General features: G+C 41.1%; 3 protein-coding genes across 3 annotated transcripts; 1 reads left to right on the top strand and 2 right to left on the bottom strand.

The window, feature by feature from the left end:
• Positions 1 to 1,150: 1,150 nt before the first annotated feature.
• Positions 1,151 to 7,189, bottom strand: thap12a (THAP domain containing 12a). Its single transcript, XM_005926783.3, has 5 exons — positions 7,005 to 7,189; positions 6,122 to 6,239; positions 5,865 to 5,963; positions 3,390 to 3,426; positions 1,151 to 3,259 (listed from the first exon to the last, which is right to left on the bottom strand). Exons 1-5 carry the CDS (start codon positions 7,088 to 7,090, stop codon positions 1,443 to 1,445), a joined length of 2,157 nt encoding a protein of 718 aa, XP_005926845.1. The 5' UTR covers positions 7,091 to 7,189; the 3' UTR covers positions 1,151 to 1,442.
• An 841-nt stretch (positions 7,190 to 8,030) lies between these two features.
• Positions 8,031 to 11,000, top strand: si:ch211-266i6.3 (cytoskeleton-associated protein 2). Its single transcript, XM_005926782.3, has 7 exons — positions 8,031 to 8,218; positions 8,487 to 8,567; positions 8,658 to 9,343; positions 9,433 to 9,751; positions 9,842 to 9,902; positions 9,980 to 10,235; positions 10,332 to 11,000. Exons 2-7 carry the CDS (start codon positions 8,526 to 8,528, stop codon positions 10,594 to 10,596), a joined length of 1,629 nt encoding a protein of 542 aa, XP_005926844.1. The 5' UTR covers positions 8,031 to 8,218; positions 8,487 to 8,525; the 3' UTR covers positions 10,597 to 11,000.
• A 279-nt stretch (positions 11,001 to 11,279) lies between these two features.
• On the bottom strand, positions 11,280 to 18,871 carry stt3a (STT3 oligosaccharyltransferase complex catalytic subunit A). Its single transcript, XM_005926781.2, has 18 exons — positions 18,775 to 18,871; positions 17,943 to 18,063; positions 17,788 to 17,848; positions 17,577 to 17,698; positions 17,315 to 17,460; positions 16,147 to 16,237; positions 15,872 to 15,978; positions 15,622 to 15,786; positions 15,302 to 15,482; positions 15,062 to 15,217; positions 14,882 to 14,973; positions 14,470 to 14,625; positions 13,180 to 13,368; positions 12,931 to 13,047; positions 12,752 to 12,854; positions 12,366 to 12,554; positions 12,090 to 12,205; positions 11,280 to 11,639 (listed from the first exon to the last, which is right to left on the bottom strand). The coding sequence occupies exons 2-18, from the start codon at positions 18,028 to 18,030 to the stop codon at positions 11,601 to 11,603; spliced, it is 2,118 nt and encodes a 705-aa protein (XP_005926843.1). The 5' UTR covers positions 18,031 to 18,063; positions 18,775 to 18,871; the 3' UTR covers positions 11,280 to 11,600.
• Between the last annotated feature and the right edge of the window lie 118 nt (positions 18,872 to 18,989).

Below are 18,989 nucleotides of genomic sequence, written 5' to 3'. Positions count from 1 at the left end.
CTCCCTATGCTGATGTAGCCTGAAAATGCGCGCAGGAATTAAATAAAAGTAAGGTTTGTTTTGTTGGGATATACAAATAAACGAGGTTTACATTCACAACTTTTGGCATGGCGTCGTTAAAATCCTCCGTATGCATCAGCTACTGGTACAGTTCAATAAAATGGCATTACACAAACATCAAGCACAGGTGTCGTACTTTTCTTGTTCTAACTGAACACTCTTTGAATTTGACTTGGCGCTTCCTTTTCTTTGAGCACATTTGATTGTTTCTTTCATTTCAGTGAAATACCTCCTGTCTGTGAAACGCCAGACAATTCATTAAATAAAATGTGGAAATAAATCATTTATGAATAGTTTTCCAAAATAAGAATTAATACAAATTTGACATATCTAATAATTTACATTTTTAATTACTCAATTGTTTCTGTGCTGCATCATGAATTAATTCTATCCTTCGACCTTAGCCATCAAAGTAATCAGCCTTTGAATTGGCCGGGAGTTGTTTTTTTTCAGTCGGCGTTTGTCAGTTTAAAGTGCAGAGTTTGTCCTTGCATGCTCGCTAGTTCCTCTTTGGCAAGTACACTCAAGAGTCCAGACTTCTGAGGACACAGCAGCAGATTTGATGACTATGGCTCACCTTAAGTATACTTTACTGGCTTTTTAGCCTTATAAATAATATTTACAATGAACATAGCATGTAATTGACCTAATTGTCTTCTTTTAGGTTATATATACAATTCTATAGGCACTCCAGCAAGTTGTTTGGCTATAAAAGAGTCCATCCATCCATCCATTCGCTTCCGCTTCTCCTTTTCAGGGTCGCGGTGCTGGAGCCTACCTAACCCAGCTGTCATAGGGCGAGAGGCGGGGTACACCCTGGACAGGTCGCCAGTCTGTCGCAGGGCCAACACACAGGGACAGACAACCATTCACACTCACATTCACTCGCACATTCACACCTAGTGCCTATTTGGATTTTCCAATTAACCTATCCCCCCATAAAAGAGTCACTGATGTTAAATTATTATGGAGTGAACACTGGGTTTATTTAGAAGAAGGCGATAAAGAACTATGCCAAAATTCTTCTTCTGCTGTTTTAAATGTCCACAGTAAAAGGGGATATGTTCAAGCAAGAAATCACTCGTCTGAATAATTTTATGGCTTTATTTTTTTTAAACAAAGAAAATGCATCCAAATTATGGAAACCTGTGTAAGAAAACAAAAACAAAACCTGAACAGAGTTCAGGGCTGCACTCAACGTTCACCAAGCAGCCACGCTGCAGCACAGGAGGCTGTTTTCCTGTAAAGGGAGGGCCGTCATCGGCAAAACAAGATGGTGAACTTGTCATTTTTTCTTCAGTTTCTGGAGCCAGCACAGCGACGCTTGTATGTGTTAAGAAGTATCTAACACCTGTCTCTGCTCCGCTGAGCGTGATTCCCGACTACGACTCCTGCTGCACCTCAGGGTATGTCTTCATGTAGGTATCAGCCAATGAATCCAGATCAAACCTAACATCATAGTTAATGTTCAAAAGAGCAAGGCTTTTGGACTTAAATCTGTCAGGCGTGCTCTCCATGTACATTGTGAAGCGCTTGTATGCCACGTTGCAGTTGTCCTCTAAAGCCAAGGCAGGCAGGACACCGATCAGTCTGAAGACCGCCAGCATGTTTGGGAAGAACTTGACGTCAGCCAGCTGCAGTGTTTCATGGAGACTGGAGGGAAAAGTCTCACCTTTCCCCTTTTTGTTCCATTTAACCCACCAACAGTGCAACTCTGCAGAAAGGGTTCCTGCATTTGGGATGTCATTATTAAATGCCTGCACATTCACCTCTTCGGGCTCTGTGGATTTGTGCTGCTCTATGACAGCAGGGATCAGCGACAGACACCTGAGAAGCTTCAGGTGGTCTTCACAGAAGAGTCGATTCATTTCTCGGATGGTGTGATTCACCACAGGAACAGACAGGTGTTCCTTGTAGTAACTCTCTGGCCGCATGGATCCACATTCTGCCTGATGCTTCCTCAAGAACGACCGAGGAAGCTTCGCTGAAATTTCCATGGTTGCAGCTATGGTAAGAGCCTCATCGTTCCAGAATTCGTGATACACGTCGATGTTGTCAGACACCTCTTTCAGAGAATGCAACACAGCTTTTAAACTGGCTGCAGCTAAATGGGTTTCTGTTGCGTTCCCTTGTATATTTTTCCCAAAGGCTTGGGTGAGCGTCATCACGTTTTTCAGAACAACCAACGCCATCACGAACTCAAAGTCGGTCAGTGCTTTTGAAATCTCTAAAGCGTTTTGTGAGACTTGATCACTCCATTTCATATCTTCATTGTCATGCACGCTGTCTATACAGAGTAGCAGTGCCTCCAGGATATCCACTGCCACTTCAAACGCATCATTTCTTCTGGTCCATCCGGTGCGACAGATCTCTTTCAGTTCGTTGGCTTTCTCCTCGTTGTCAGGGTAGAAAATCGAAATTGCGTTCTCGAGCTCCAGCTGCAGTAACGCTGACTGACCGAAAAAAGACTCAATCTTCTTAAAGGTAAACATGACAAGCTGAACCCCCGACGGAGCCATCCCACTGGCCAGCGACATGTTCAAGGACTGACTGGAGCTCAGTGTGAGCACAGCCCTCGGATGCATCTCCATTAGTTTGGCAGCCAATATTTTTATTTGATTAAAATGTGTCCCTGAGCAGGAGTGAGCTTGTCCTCTACACTTTTCCATATCTAACCCCCATTTGTCAGTCATTTCAGACAGCAGTTTCTCTGCAAGGATATCTCTATCTCCTTCGAAGTTCAAGAATCCGACAAACCTTTCCCTCTGAAAGTTAGACTCGTCCACGTAGCGAACAAAGACAGGGAGCTGCCATTCTCCCGAGATCTTCACTGGATCACCAGTGAGTAAAGAGAAAAAACTGCTTTGTTTAATTTCCTCCACAAGCTTACTGCGGACGAATTTCTCACACACCTCAATCAGCTGATTCAGCTGTTCGGTGGAGCAGCACTCCTTGTTGTCATTGTACCTCTTCTTTAGGACTTCATCTCCACACATGATGCGATTATCTAGCAATGCCTGAAAGCTGCTGGACCCAAGGCCTTGGTCCTTATTATTGGCAGGCCCCATAGGAGGAATGCTTTGCTCTCCCAGCAGGAGAAGGACTTCAAATAATGACTTCAGATACTCTTTGTATTCTTCTTCCTCTGATAACGTCGGGATGTCTTCCTTAGCTGTTGCTGCTTGAGACTTTTTCATTTCTGAAAAAGAAAAGGAAACGCTTGAAGGAAAACTCAACAACTCCTCTGTAACAAATGAGCCTGTGGGATGTTTATAGTGCCATTTTTCATTAATAAATATCTGTGTGTGTGTGTTGATGTTTCTACTTACTCTTCCTTCCCTTACTTTCCATTTCATTGTCTTTGGTCTACAAAAAAAGATATAAAAATAGAGTTAATATATACCACTTAAAATGCCACTGAGATACAATCATAATATACACATGTGGTCAGAAGTTTACAAACATGCATGATTGTTATGGTAATTTTAGGCCTTTAATTAATAACTCTTTTAAAGTGTCCTTTTCCTAAGATGAATAACAGAGTACTTAACTGACTGCCCAGCTTGAGGAGCTTGTGCCAAATAAAAAGCAGTGCCTGTTATTCAGACACGTTTTTAGCTTTAGTGAAGATAACACCAAACAAAAAGAAGGAAACAAAACACTTGCAGCACAATTATATTACAGAAGTCTCCCAGCTTTAGTAGAGTAAGCTATTCACAGTAGAAACCCAGTGAACTACAAGGAAAGAGAGTGTGCATGTTGATGTGTTGATGATATTGCACTGTGGTGTGGCTAAACAGAGTACGATCAACAGCACAGTGATTCCTGACACACATGAGAATGTCTTCCTTTGTGGATAAAAGCAAGGCCCAAAGCCCAGAACTGAACCCTCCTGAATATTTGTGGACTATAGCAGTAAAAAACAGCTCCATGCCAGGAAACCAACCAGTTCTGCCAAGAGTGATCAAATATTCTACCAGAACTATCCTAGATGCTTGTTAATGACTACCAAAGGCATGTGGTCAAGGTGAAACTTGCTATTTAATCAAATATGTCCAATTTCAAACCTGTGTGAATTAAAGAAAATTCAAAAGAAATTCAAAGTTCTGCACCAAATTCTTGTATTTTCGGAATTCATTACAGATGTATGCTGTAATGAGATGCTTTTTTTTAAAAATATGAAATAAAAAACTATACAGAAACATGAGATATCATGTTTCTGTATAGTTTTTTATTTCATATTTATATCCTGTTCATAGCTTGTACTCACTACAGCCTGTACATACTTATAGTTATAGAATATTCACAACATACTTCATACCGTGTACATTATAACATACCATAATAGACCCATTTCTGTAATACACTTACATATCTATATTATTGCTAATATATATTGTAATATGTCTATATCATGGCTAAAGCACTTCTGGATGGATGCAAACTGCATTTCGTTGCCTTGTACCTGTGACATGTGCAATGACAATAAAGTTGAATTCTATTCTATTCTATTACTACAAGATCCAGATGTTTAATTATGAATAAAGGTATCCGTCCTTTCTCAGCTGTCTTTGTAATGAATATTAAAATCTTTCCTCAATTTTAAAGACATAATGTTAAACATGAATAAAGTCTTCATTTGTGTAATGCTGGTATAAATTTTTTGTGATATAAAAAACGTCATTTTTCGACTTCATTGCTATAACACTGCCATGCGTTTACATTTCATACCATGCAACCATGAGACAAGCGCAGACATGTCTGAGAGCTGCGCGTCAGCCTCTGTTGATCATTCACTACAAACAAAGCACATTACTTAAAAACACACCATCATATACAAATTACTCCACCGAGCACTGCTGGAGCACAAGAGAGTTACACTCCATAGGACAGGAAGACCAAAAGGCTCATGGAAACTACTGTTGCAGTTAAATGGTGGACATGCAGGGCTTTAAGCAGCTGGTTAAAAAGCTCAGCCCAAGATACAGCATCCTAATCCCAATATTTTCCAGTTTTATTGTGTTACAATATTGTTCAGGCTCCTGAAGAGTTAGACGTTTACTTTAGTTACTGTTTAAAAGTGTCATGCAGTTATTTTCTACTTAAAATGTGTAGCAAAAAAACTGCCTACGCTTACATTTGTCACTGAATATACTCCTGTGTCTTTATTATTGCACTATAACGGTGCTGTTGGGGCCGTGTGTCAGTAGACTCACACTACAAATTAGGCAGTCTGTCATCACTGACAGTAGTTCAGTGGAAAAGAAGGATGGAAATATTGTGATATAATTTTGGAGCTGTATTGCTCACTCTTATTGCTCCGTACAAGAACTGTTGACTATCTTTTGAACCATGTTGTGTTAAAAATACAGTAGTTATTCATTCTTTTTGATTTGTATAACATGCAACGGCTACTATTATCTTCACCCCTTATATGCAAACACAAAATGCCGCTCTCACTTTGTGAGAGCACAGAATGACTGCTTTTCCTCTTCCTCTCTTTTTGTGCTGACACACACTAAATGTCACATGCCCCATGTAACTGCATTTATCTCATTTTGCTTTTGTTAGGCATTTCTGTCACAAAAATTCCTCTATTTATCCTCCCATCCACCAAGATGGTTTGCTCGTTTAGTTTTTGGTATGCTCTATATCAAATATATTTTCATGTATATTTATTCTTTTAACTTTGGTGCATTAAAGCCTGAGTATACTGCAAAACCAGAATAGATCATCAATAATTAAAAATGTCTGACTTTATCAGGGATTCGCATCCCTGAACACTTCTGATTAATTTAACCCACCGTCGGTTTAGTGCGCTTCGCCTGTCCATTCTGATGTTGGCTTGACATATCAAAAGCAGTTGGTATGGAATCATCCTTCAGCACTGTACTCTGAGCATCCTGTAACCAAAACACATACGATGACCTCGTTAATGAGGTAAAACCTGAACTACAACAAAAATAAACTGAAACCCCAATTTATTTTTTCAGATTTTATATAAGGACTGAAAACTCCATTGTTTCTTGTAATATGGACAATTTGGACCAATAGTACTTACACTGTCAATCAAAGACGTTTCAAAATGTTTCCCACAAACTCTGTAGTATCTGTACAGGTGCTCTGGTGATCTGTCAATCAGGTCTTGCCTCTGGCATTTTTCAGCCCACTTCTTGGACCTGAAACAAGGAACCAAACTGTGGACAAACTTCAACAGTACTGTATACTAATTAAACAAGATCCTTTATTGCACATTTGCAGATATTAAAATGATACAGAGACTGACTGAATATACAATGTTGAAAAACAGATTTTTATTGAATTTGGAAACAATTGCTAGGTTGGATTAGAAGTATAGTGACTGTCTTACAAGAGATGCTTTTACAATGTTTTGAATATGAAAGCTATGAATGCACACAGAAGCTTCAGTGCATATAGATCACACAAGGCAATTTTCAAAAGCTTCCAGTAACAAATTCAACGTTATAGCTTTGTGTATTCTCGAGGAACGATGCAGGAGATCGGCAATTAGTTCTTTATTGTATACTAAGTGAACCAACATGCTCTACACAGGATACTGCACATGATACTTCTTTGTGAGACTATATGTCTCACAAACTATAGAAGCTGCTGGTAGAATTCAGACACTACTTAAAGATTTACAGGGATTGGCCGGTGAGTTTGAACACCTAACTGCCATTGACTCGTTGATATTTACATTTTTAAAACTTTATTTCCTACCCTGCTTAAATCTTGTAACACTGCTTTTACCAAACTGTTATGACAAACCGTGATCTTCCAGATGTGCTTAGCAATATGCAAAAAAGTAAACCTACGAACATTTTTACTACCAAATGCTTTTGAATAAAAACGGTACTAAACAGCTAAATGCAAAGGTTGCAAAAAGCGTGCCATAGTTTGTTTGCGATGCTAACATCAGTTACCTTTCTGCATCATTCGGGAACCGGAAGAGGGGCTGAGGGTCAGATTTGCCACTGGGACAGTTCGGCACAGCGCAGTGATTTTGCATTCTATATATTTTACGAAAGAAACCCTTTTTATAAAAATCGTTTTATTTTCAGAGGGTAGCAAAAGAACTGCTAACGTCAATAGCGGAAGCTTAAAAGAGCTTCCGAGTTGTGCTTTCAAAATAAAATACTTTTGGCTAACTGGGTAATAATTTTATATAATTTTATAAAATACTTTTAGTATTTTTAAGAAAAAGATTTTTGGTCCTTATCAACTCAAAAATTACTGTACTTCTTTACAGTTTTCAAGGCTTTTTTAAAACTACTCTATATTTCTAGCTTACGCACAAAAAAGGTTTATGAATTTAAATAGACCTAATGAAAATGCCTAGAACGCGACACATATAAGCAAACAAATAACAAATGCATGGATAAAATTACAAATTGCCGCCTTGGTATGCAATATATGCCATTATGTGCTCATACGACTTTATTCTGAAGGCTGTTATTGAGTAGCTTGACTTGGAAAATAACGTGCATCAAATGAGCGCGCGTTTCTTTTCTGTCCCATAATCCTCAGCGGTCTTTTCAAACTCTGAAAACATGCCGAGGCATAATCCCAAATGTATCTTGTGTTTGTGCTGAGGCGTGGGATCCGTAATATTAATTTAACACACACAGTCATTGGCTGTTATGCTTATTTTAAAAAGATAATTAGCTTTTATGTACTTGTGCAGAAAACAAAGTTAAAGGCTTGTGAAGACTGACATAAAAGCACCGCTTAATACAGTAGAGGCTTTCATAAGTCACACTCTCGTGTATTCGTTTGTTCCAACTCTATTTCCTGACAGCTGGTGTTTAACTGTCTCGACTTCTTTTTTTAAGGGCAACATTGGGTGTGTATCGGTCAACACGGACCGGTATTACAGGAATTTTATTTGGGTTCAAACATTTAAACAGAAGGGGGGATAAAAACCTAAGGGCTGGAAGAATGACGTTATCTGTTGTTCTCGCGCTTAGTTTGGAGATATTTTATTGGTTAGTTTTGGTTTCTCGCGATACAGAGGTGACCAATTGGAGCGCTGCAGCGCCAAGTCAAATCCTGAAGAAGCAAAACGAGGCGTGTTTTTCCCTCAGATTGAGCTGCGGGGCTGAGGTGGAGGGGTTTCTTGGAAGATTATAACGAAGGGGTAAGTCAGTGTTTCATATATAAGCATTACTTTAGCCCACTATCGGAGACTAACGGCAAATTTTCATTATGTCCAACTTGTATTCTTTAACGTTATATTAGCTAGCTAGCCTTAATTTACGACAGAGTACTGCATATGCGTATTCAACACGTAAAGTGAAGTTTAAGTTCGTCGGTTTTACTAAATTATTGAGTTTCGAGCACTTCGCGTGCAAGATGATGTTAATAACTAATCACGCAGTGTATTCCTTGCTTTGCTCACATTCCAGTATTCCTGACTAATTTAAGCAGTTTTGAGGGGCTACACAATGGAAGTTGCAGTTTCAAGACGGAACCACATCAGTAAGAAAGTAAGCTGACATAGCATGACATTTTTTTTGAAAGCCCATCTTGAATTTAGCAGATATCATGATGTAATGTTGTTGTTGTTTTTGTAACAGGAAAACAAGGAAAATGCCCAGCCTGCACATGAAAGAAAGTTAATTATAAAAGGAGAGAAAATATCTGTTGTGCCATTCCAACTGAAAAATGGCCCAAAACAGCAGACCCTACCAAAGAGTCAGCCCCTTAGAGCTAAGGCTAAACAAACTGACACTAGGTCAGTGCCTGAGGCCCAGAAACCGGCACCAGCTGCTGTGTCGTTATCAAGGAATGCTCTAGGAATGTATAAAGGAAAGATTGTCCAGTCAAAAATTGGGTCTATTTGGAAGGCAAGTGCAGGTATGATGGATCCTAACCCATCAGCACTGAAAACGGAGAACCAAAGGCCTGGAAAAATGGCAAGAAGAAGGTCCAAATCTGCTGCTGAGAATCAGAGACATGGTACTCAAAAACCTGCACCAGTGAGGTCCAAGTCGGTGTCTGATGGACCTGCTCAGGTTTCCAAGCCTGCTGCCAGTAGTCGTCGTCCTGCTGGATTCTCCTCTGCTCACCCGCCTGCAAGAATCGTCCCAGCAACACTAACCACTGCTGGCTCTAGAAACACTACTGTGGCTCCCACCAAGGCAGGTGGGACTCACAACCCAAAGACACAGATTTCAGAACCTGACAAGAAGGTCAGCAAGCCTCTTGCCTCAAACACTATCAGTCAATACAGATTTACTATGGAGACTGCAGAAGAGAGAAAGTAAGATGTTCCACACATACATGCGATGTTTGCTATATTACAATAAAATAAAATAAAAAAAAGGTAATTTATTTATGTGCTTTCTACAGAGCAAAACTGGCTGAGTGGCTGGCTTCAAAGGGTAAGGCTCTCAAGAGACCAGCCATGTCGACAGCAAAGCCCTCCAAAACCAAAGATTCTACAAAACCTGTTGTCAAACTTCCATCTCAGCCTGCTGCACGCCACATGCCTGAGCCAAGACTGGAAATGTACAACGCTGACACTGCTGTAGGCACTGTTTCCTGTGGAGATACTCAGAGGGCAGGACCAACAGCTTCCAGCCAAACTCCAGTGATCATGAACACTACACTAGACCTAGAAACTTCTGATGGGGATCTGTCTGCTGAGTCACAAGACAGAGTGGATGATGTAAGCAGAAATGGAGCATGGTTTCATCTTCTAATTAGCTCGATTAAAATGTATAATATTGAACATCAAAGATCTCCCTTTGTTTTATAGATTGTTGTGAATCTCTGTGATGCCTTGGAGGCCATGGAAACGCCATCGAGATGTAGCGATGGTAAAATAATCAGCATTATGTCAGTTCTTTAAATATCTGATGCCTTTGTTTACATATTTGTCATTTGTGTTGATAAGAACTTACAGGTTTGACAGATAAGTGCAACAGTGAACTGGAGGACAGCATAAATGAATGTAAAGCGGAGGAACTGAAGATTGACATGCCTGAGGATGCTGGTAAGCAGGTGAAGGATGAAGCAGAAGAAAGCGATGATCAGAAAGTGGAGATGGATTATGTAGAAAGTGATGATGATGACGTGATCGAGACGACTCCAGAGATGGAGGATGCATCAGTGATCAAATACAGCGTGAAAACAACGCCGTACTTGCAAAGGTGAGCCGGTCAACTTTGTCTTAGCAAATCTATTCAGTTGATTATTTGAGCCACTTCGTTCTTAACTCTTACAAAATGATTCTCTCAACATTTCAGTGTCAGAAAAACAATTGAAGGCGAGGTCGGCAGGAGTGCATCCAGGAGAAAGAGCAACATTAATGATCTCAAGTTTCTGACACCTGTGCGCCGCTCCTCCCGCATCCACAACAAATCCAGCCAGCTGCCCAAGATGCTCGTCGATCACGATCCCTGCGTGTCATCGCTGGCTGAGCTGGTGAAGCTGGATGATAATCCTAACGCCTACATCTACAGAAAGAACACTGCACTCGTCGCAGATCTCCCGGACGAGTCCAGCCTCTAAAGAAACCTATATTTGTACTATTTCTAAGGGGGGGGTGTATTCAGCAATGCTTGGTCCTCAACCTAATTGACACTTTAAAGATGATTTTAATATTGAATTGTCCTAATATGAAATATTTTACTGTATTTATGTTCATGCTGTCCTGCTTTGTTTCCATGAATACTAACTTTTCTAAAGTTAACATTTTATGACAATTAAACACTTTTCTGAAGTTGTCTTTAAAAAAAAAAATGAAGTCTTGAGTGCATCTTTTTATAGAACCTGTGTAATAAATTGAAACTGTCTTCCATCTATAAAGTGAGCAAGAGTTAAAATTATGATAAGTAACCCTACATTCTGGCAGCTAATTGGCTGTTGTTCACTGATGTCGGACCATCACATTTTAGAGCTTCCAGAGTAGCTGATGGATAATTTGTTCCCTGGCAGAAAATGAGTGGAGAGACTAAAACGAAAGTAAATCCAATCATTTTCTTGCTTTCCATATGAACCATTACCTGCTCAAGCGTGGTTGGTCAGCAGTAAACTGTCTACAAACATTTTTGCTCCTAGCCTACTGTTCTAAGCGTGAGAAACAAGAGGATCGGGCAGCCAACAAAACTGATCCAACTGAATATCAACAGCTGACTGCAGCCTACACTGCATTTCATTTCAGTGACGGGGAAGAAAAAAAAGACTCAGTTGTATTCTGATTTAATCCCACTTTAATTGACCACATTGTAAAAATTCAACCGCTCACAAATGACCACCTTTTGGCAAAATACACTTCCTAGATCAAACTGGACGTTTTGACATCATCTCCCTCTGATCCCAGATGAGATGTTTCATTATAAACAAAATTTAAAAAATGAAAATCATCTATAAAGAAAAAGGAGACATGTGTGATGCCATTTTCTTCCCCCAAACAAAAGGCATATAAAAAAGGTACTCTTTTCCCGCTCGACTGCTGACCACAGAGGAAGGCGTTCAGTGCGCTTAAAGGCCGTTTTGACTGCTGTCTGTGCGCCTTATGTCCTTGAAAGACCCCGATTGTCCAGATCTTTCACCTATAGAACAGGAGAACACTGTTAGCTTAGAAAGTTCTGTTCTGAAACTGATTTTAGATGTTTACACAGTTTAACTTTAAACTGTGGAAAGGACACTTTATTAAAAAGACGAAAAACAAAAAGAGCCTGTCCTCAAACAAACTAATCTTTGAGTGATTTAAAAGGTAAAGTCACAAGAATTTGCATTAATCAGTAAACTTAAGCTTTTATAGTTTAGTCATATAGCATTTCATTAAATTAAAAACAATGTTTACTATAATGTAAGATAAGCATGTGAGAAGCTTGAGGCAGTTTTAAGCAATAATTCATCTCATATTCTAATAATCAGAAAAACAAAGTGATAAAAACTGAAATGAGTAAACCTACGATGGAAACAATCTGGAACCAAACACTCAACATGAAAATACAGAACTATAACAACTGTTATAGAGACAAAGTTAGCTTGTTTACCTTGTATATCCTAACCAGCCAGTGCTCTGTTGTGTAGGCCTCCTCCAGTACATCCAGTTCAAAGTCTTTGTTCCCAATCTCGGCATTCCTCACTCTGTCATAACCAGGTGGGCGCTCTGCAAAAGAGGGAACCAGAATTAATCAGAAAAACCACTGGCTGTGTATTTGTTTTGTTTTTTTAATTTCTGAATCACATTCCTCCAGTTGGAATTTAGGAGGCTCATATAAAGTGATAAATAGATCAGACTAGGGGTAGAAGGTACTAGAAGCACTCACTGGCCTCTGTGTAGACCTGGCCAAAGCGGTAGTAACACATCTTGTACATGAGGCAGTTAAGCAGGACTGGCGAGCCCTCGCGGTCCACCCTGAACTCTCCGGTGGGAGTGTAGTAGTCGTGCTCCTTGATATGCTTGCCTGTGTCTGTACTTCCTCCAATACGGACCATCCACAGAAACTTGTTGATGTCTGTCATGCAAACACATACACCAATTAGAAAGGTGCTCATAACCGTCCAAACAGTAATGTCTTACTTCATGTGCTGAATGTTTAATGAGTTGACAAAAAAAAAAATGGAACTCCTAAAATTCAATTTCACTTATTTAGAAGCTTAAAAACACAACACCTTACGTGCTGCACTAGTTATAGAGTGTTAGGCGGCGTACCATCTGAAGAGTAGCCCGTCAGCCCTCCAAAGATGACCAGAACATAACTGACGTCGAGCTCTCTCATAATCTCGTAGGCCCTTTCCTCTGTCGATGCCATGGCCTGCAAAAGAAACGGCAGCATGGTCAGCACAGCAGCATTTCATAGACAATTTCACCTTAAAGGTCACCCAGCTCACCTGTCCAACTCTGGAGATGTGAGTATTGTTCCATGTGTTGTTGTCCACTAGAATGGTTCGATTAGCCATGGCAGTTATCTGATATCCGTAATCCCACCATGACATGACTTTGGCATCCTGGATAGGAAAAATAACACTCAGACACGTAGATGGGAAATCTGATCAAACGGCTGTGACTGTTGATCACTCATGACAACGATCTATAGTTTAATGATCAACCTTTTCTTCCTCACGTGGGGATTAACTGACCTCAGGTGTGTTGTGGCGGAGCCAGTAGTAGGCCTCTCTGAAGTCATCAAAGATGATGCGGCTGCCGTCACCTCCACGGGCTGACAGGACAATCGACGGAGAGGAGTAGGCTTCGCTGGTCACCCAGGTAGAGTGGAACGTGTACGTGATGAGGAAGAAAGCCATTACCAGAATCATCCCACTGGCAACCTGGTAGGTTTACACAGACCATGTCAACATGCCTTTATATTCATTATTACTACACTTTATTTGGGATCAGGTAGTTTAAAACCAGGAACTGGGCCACTTAACGGGTAATGGAATAAATTGAGGGAGTGTGAAATAAAGAATGGGAGGAGATTTCTCTGATCTTTGAGTTTTGTCTCAAAGGTGAAAACAGCCAAATACTCAAGTGAGAAAGTGTAGAGAGAACCTATAAAGTGGATCTGCTAAAGTCTCATTTGTGTGTTTAATTCCCTCTAGTGAGTAACGTTGTTGTTGCACTTATAATTTTTGTGGGAGTGTCTGCATTGCTCTGCAGGCACAAGTAAAATGGAGTGCTTATGTTGACTTGGAGCAAACAAATTTTGAACAACATTTACTGACACTGAGACGCACGAAGGAGGAAACACTGAGTCTATACATTTTGTCAACAGCACATCAAGACTGCCAGGATACTAACATTAGCACAAACTAGATGCAATTGCAGCAAATTCCATTTTGTTTTATAGAGGTCTCATCTTTGTGCTGTCAACACACTGAGGTCACACTGCATATTACCATCAAGCAGATCTATCATAGCTGTTGAGATCTGTGTAAATGCATAGTTATATTTCTTGGCAGGTGCAGGTCAGACTGGTGTAGCTTTGCACCCATCGCTACACTGAAAAATCATCTAAATCATGAGGAAGAATCTCAACTAAACACACGTTTTTTTTTTTATTTATTTGGTCAAGGTTGTGAACCTTCAACAATGCAGTGTACCTATCCCACAATTGTTTGTAAACCTAACAGTAATTATACAACAATTCACCTGTTTCAAGTTGCATGAAATATCAAATACAAGAAGAGAAGAAAAGGTTTGTGTTCTCTTGGACAAGATTTTAAACTGGACATGAAAATCAAGACTATAAAACACTGAGCTGAGAGCGTGACATGATGGATTATTTAAAATAATCAGTAGTTGTTCTTTTTTTTTGTACAGGTTCAACCTGTCCGAATGCACAGATTTCATGTCACAACACGACCATGGCATAACAAAAGTCACTGTCAGCACCTTACACAGCAAGCTTATCCTGTCAGCCAACTCACCTCATTTTTGATTGGGTAGGTGGAATCCTGCTGCTTCTTGCTCTTTTTGTCTGGCCGGCTGACGTCCAAATTCTTCATGTAAGTGGTTAGAACCTGGGACACGCCGATGCCTGACAGGATGCACATGACCGGAGCAAGTACCAGCATCAGACGCACCTGAGGAGGAAACAAGCAGTGCAGTTAAAAAACAAAAACAACCAACATATGACACAGACGGGGCGCATACAACATCCTAGACACCATTTCTTGTTTGCTTCGGTTACATTTAATGGTGTAAAAGTGATGCCATCAGGTTGCTTTTAAAATCCCAGAAGCAAACAACTGTCTCAGATGGCATGTGTAACACACACACACACACGCGCACACACACACGTTTACAGAAAATAAAAGAAGGGCATTTAGGCAGCAGTACCATGACAGCTGAGAAGTACATGCTGGTGACGCCGTACATGATGATGAAGATCCTGGCATCCGACAGGTTGTTAAAACAGTAGTACAGACCGACTGTAAGAAGAGAAAGGTAAACTGGAATGAAATATGGAGTGATTACAGAATATTAAGCCAGTGCTACGCTGTGCTTTTGCTGCCTTGCCTGGGAACATGAAGACTAGGAGCTGCAGATCAAAGTAGTATGAGGACCAGGTGGTAGGCTGGTGCTCGGACACAGAGGCGATGATGGGGATATTGTTCTTGGCATAGGAAGGGTCCAGCAAGGAGTAGAAACGCCCGGTCCACGGAGAGATTTTACCTGACAGAAACATACTTATCATGTCACGTCAAAAGCTTTTAGAAAGGTTTTCCCATTCATTACTGTTATTGTTAATCCTCTTACCTGTCAGCATGAGAACAGCACCTACAGACAACAGGATAAAGCCCACCAGAGAGATGACGCTCTTGAACAGCACCTCAAATTGCTGAGCATTGAGTTTGCTGCGCAGGTAGTCCACAAAAGCATGGATCTGGCACAGACCAAACACGCCAAAGGCTGCCATGTGCTCCGATGACTGCACCGGCTGGTAAATGAAAAAAGGGAGACAAGGAACTGAACAGTGTGATACAAAGCAAAGTGAAACTTCTCATCATGAGAATATCACTACTTTTTAATCTTTAACAAAAAACAGTCCTGGAAGCAAATGAGATGCTTCTTTTTACCTGGAAACCAACAAAAGAGATTTGCATGGAGAGGATGGTGCCCAGGCAGTAGACTGTGCAGTAAGCCACATATATGCGGTGTGAGAATCGGCCTGTGAGCATCAGAACCAGGACATGGAGGGGAATAAGGTTGATGAGGAACACGTAGCCACCCCAGGAGGAAACCTAAATGCACACAGAGACCATTTCATGACCAAAGTCACCTCGTAATGCACTCAGTACAACATGCAGATCAGCTGCATCTCCTCACCATGTAGAAGTAAGCCAGCGCACACATGGACGACCAATACACTGAGCCCGTTTTCACAGCCTTGATCCACATGTAGTAGGTCAACAGCATGCAGAAGATGGCAATACCTGAGCAGGGAGGATCATTTTCTTATTATACTGTTTTGCACTTTCGGTGTATATCCTCTAATGCTACAGCTTTACTTTCATTATTGACTGAATATATAACATAGTTTACCAGGGAAAAAGCCCCTTCTGACTGATGAATGAAATGAGCAGCCACTGAGTTTCTGTTACCTTCATTATCGTAGGAGCCAGCAACAGAACGAGAGATGTAACCAGGCACCACTGCAATCATGGCAGCTGCCAGGAGCCCAGCACCTGCATCCTGAAGAGACAAAAACACACTTAGTTAAAACTAGTGCAGGTTAACACCACAGTCCTGCAATAAAGAGTCTTTACCATGTTCAGTTTTGTTCTAACAGTCTTAAGCCACTTTCACACAGGTGCTGCCACTCTTAAATTCTCTCTACCTGACAGAGGTACAATGAGGATGGAAATACCCCACAGACACTTGGTGAATACTGTTTAAAGTCCTGGATTCCTAGTGTGAAGTCTGTTTATTTGTGCCTTTGTGTTCAGAGAGCAGGTAATAGTCTGGAATGTGCAGCTAGTGAGTGGTCCACCTGTTTGCCTCCTTCAGGCTTTACTTGAGGAAGCATCCTGATAAAGAAACCATGCATGGAAACAAATGAGGAACTGGAGCCTGCATATATCAAATCAAGTTATTAGACTTTGTGTAAGTTGCAATAAACTTAAGAGTTTGCTGAAGTCTCATTGTGTGTAACTGCATTTATACTGACAGGATGTTCTTTTGTATTGTCTATTTTATTCATAACAAACAAAGTAGACTACTTAACTATAACATCTCTCTGTATAATCCATTATCAATCCCAATGAAAATGTTTTCCTGTAACGTTTTTCCTGTGAAGGTTCTCAGTCATCCAGGTCATCATAGTCTAAGGAGCTTGGAAAGAAAAGCGTCTGGACTTCTTTAAGTTGCTTGAAGACGTTTCACCTGTCATCCGAGAAGCTTCTTCAGTTCTAGGGTCAAATGGTGGAGAGTCCCAGATTTAAGCTCTGTGGGAGCTTAAGTCTGAGAGGGAGAATGGACCCCCTAATGGTCCTCTACCTAATCACATGAGCCAAGGTGTGAAAATGGGTGTGGGTCACAATCAGCCAAGGTTTTGGGTGAGCTCATTGGGAAACCTGGCCCCGCCCTATCATGTGATTTCCTGAGGTCAGATGGCCCAGGATGTGAGTGGGTGTTAAGGCGTCTGGGAAGGATCTCAAAACTGGATTATAGATGGCAGAGAGTTGGTGTCGTAAACCACCGCCTCTGTCTTCCTGTAACATGATTCTTAATGAACAATGTGTCTGTGTTTTAGGGTGATTTTCTTTTTACCTTCAGCTCCTTGGTTAAGTGGTACGTGACTATGGCGGTGAATGAGGAGAACAGGGGAGCCAGGAAGACGCAGACATTACGGATGTCAATTGTGATGTGGAAAAAATGTAGGACATGGTACAGGACAGCAGACGTGATCATCAGTCCTGGAGAAAGAAAACAGAAGCACACCATCATAATCTGACGTGAGCCTTCAAAAACTCACGTAACACACAAACTGCTCCACACGACAGGAGAATCTTACGACAATTTATGGTCTTACCCGGATAAATGGTGCCACCAATGATCCTCCCCAGAGGATACCAAGCCCTGTCATCAAACCAGTTGTGAAACTTATAAAATCCTTCTTCTGCCAAGAAGCGGGTGGTACGGTAGTTGAAGTACCTGGTTGTGACATTAAGGTGAAGGTGAGACAGGACTCTTCAGGAGGAAAAACTATTAATGTAATGAATGATGATGCAGACAGTACTTACGGGTCAAACTCATGGATGACACTTTCAAACCTCAACACGGAGAAGAGCCTGGTGGAGAATGCTGAGGAGGGGAAAGAAAGATTACATGGATCATTGTGATGTGTGTGTTGTATAGTGTTGTCCATGCTATCATATTCAGCGAGCAGAGGACTCACAGAGGACAGCGGCCATAGACAGGATCAGTAGCTTCAGCAGCGTGTCCTGTTTCTCATAGGACAAACGCAGGAAGCCCAGCTTGGTCATCTTGGCGAGGTTAGGGAAAGCTACCCGTACTACCTAATGGGAGAAAGACAATGGTTCTAAGCACAATAGAAAAGGCACTACAAATGCACTTTTAGACATATGTTTATGCATTTATAAAAATCCCGCGGAATATGTTTCCAAGTGAGGTTCTAAGAAACAGAATCAGCAATCCAGATGTCAGGAGTTAACTTCCACGTCCAGCCCAACCACATAAGGCCACGCACTAACGTGTGGCGTCACAAAGCAGGAAGTAGACACTCTGGAAACCCTTTGCATGGATTTGTGCCCGTCTATTTCACATGTGCATTAAAAAGGTTTTACGAAAAGTGTCGAACCACTAAGCTCCAACGAGCCCTCATGCTTTCAAGACAGCACCACTATCAGAACGAGCCTCAAGTGCTGACAGCTAACCCACATCACAGAAAGAGCAAATGAACGGCAGCTAATACGGTTAAACCAGATCTCAACAACTGCACATATAAAGTGCATTCAGGCATAGTTGTAGTTTGTGCAGCGTCTTATTGCTAGTTAGCGTCAGGCCGGCTTGCATCCACTTCAAAGTGTGTTAGTTGCTAGGCTAACCTGCTAGCCTCTTTTTAATGAAAACCACAGTCACGCGCCAACTCCCTGGCTTATTTTTTAAAAAGAAGTATCTGCGTCTCCTTCACATATAGCAACAGAAAATAAAAACTGCTAGTCCTGGAAAAGCTAACGCTTTTTAATATGTAATCTTCAGACACTTACCCGCTCCGCTCCTGCTACTCACTTTTCACACACAACCCTCACCAAGCGCTAATCCCGCCCCGACTAGAACATATTGCGTGCTTATTGGTTATGTGTCATTCAACGTTTTATTTTCTCGTATCTTATTGGTTCTTTGGATGTCAATCAGATTTTGTTCCTTACCCCGCCGCTGTAGTGTAGTGACGTGTCCTTACCGAGAAAAGAACACAGCCCCC

The sequence above is a fragment of the Haplochromis burtoni genome, unplaced genomic scaffold (genome assembly GCF_018398535.1).
Source record: "Haplochromis burtoni strain Fernald_Lab_line unplaced genomic scaffold, NCSU_Asbu1 Contig_24, whole genome shotgun sequence".
Lineage (NCBI taxonomy): Eukaryota > Metazoa > Chordata > Actinopteri > Cichliformes > Cichlidae > Haplochromis > Haplochromis burtoni.
This window is presented reverse-complemented; position numbering and strand designations above follow the sequence as displayed.

Excerpts from the sequence above, each read along its gene's own strand:
- thap12a (XM_005926783.3), bottom strand. The coding sequence starts at position 7,090 with ATGCAAAATCACTGCGCTGTGCCGAACTGTCCCAGTGGCAAATCTGAC. Across the intron at positions 5,964-6,121 it reads AAACGTCTTTGATTGACAGT|GATGCTCAGAGTACAGTGCT; the intron begins GTAAGTACTATT and ends TTTTGGTTACAG. Across the intron at positions 3,427-5,864 it reads CGAAGCGCACTAAACCGACG|ACCAAAGACAATGAAATGGA; the intron begins GTGGGTTAAATT and ends CTTTTTTTGTAG.
- si:ch211-266i6.3 (XM_005926782.3), top strand. The coding sequence starts at position 8,526 with ATGGAAGTTGCAGTTTCAAGACGGAACCACATCAGTAAGAAA. Across the intron at positions 9,752-9,841 it reads CACAAGACAGAGTGGATGAT|ATTGTTGTGAATCTCTGTGA; the intron begins GTAAGCAGAAAT and ends TTTGTTTTATAG. Across the intron at positions 10,236-10,331 it reads ACAACGCCGTACTTGCAAAG|TGTCAGAAAAACAATTGAAG; the intron begins GTGAGCCGGTCA and ends TCAACATTTCAG.
- stt3a (XM_005926781.2), bottom strand. The coding sequence starts at position 18,030 with ATGACCAAGCTGGGCTTCCTGCGTTTGTCCTATGAGAAACAGGACACG. Across the intron at positions 15,483-15,621 it reads TCTCTTTTGTTGGTTTCCAG|CCGGTGCAGTCATCGGAGCA; the intron begins GTAAAAAGAAGC and ends TTCATTTACCAG. Across the intron at positions 13,369-14,469 it reads CCTACCCAATCAAAAATGAG|GTTGCCAGTGGGATGATTCT; the intron begins GTGAGTTGGCTG and ends TAAACCTACCAG.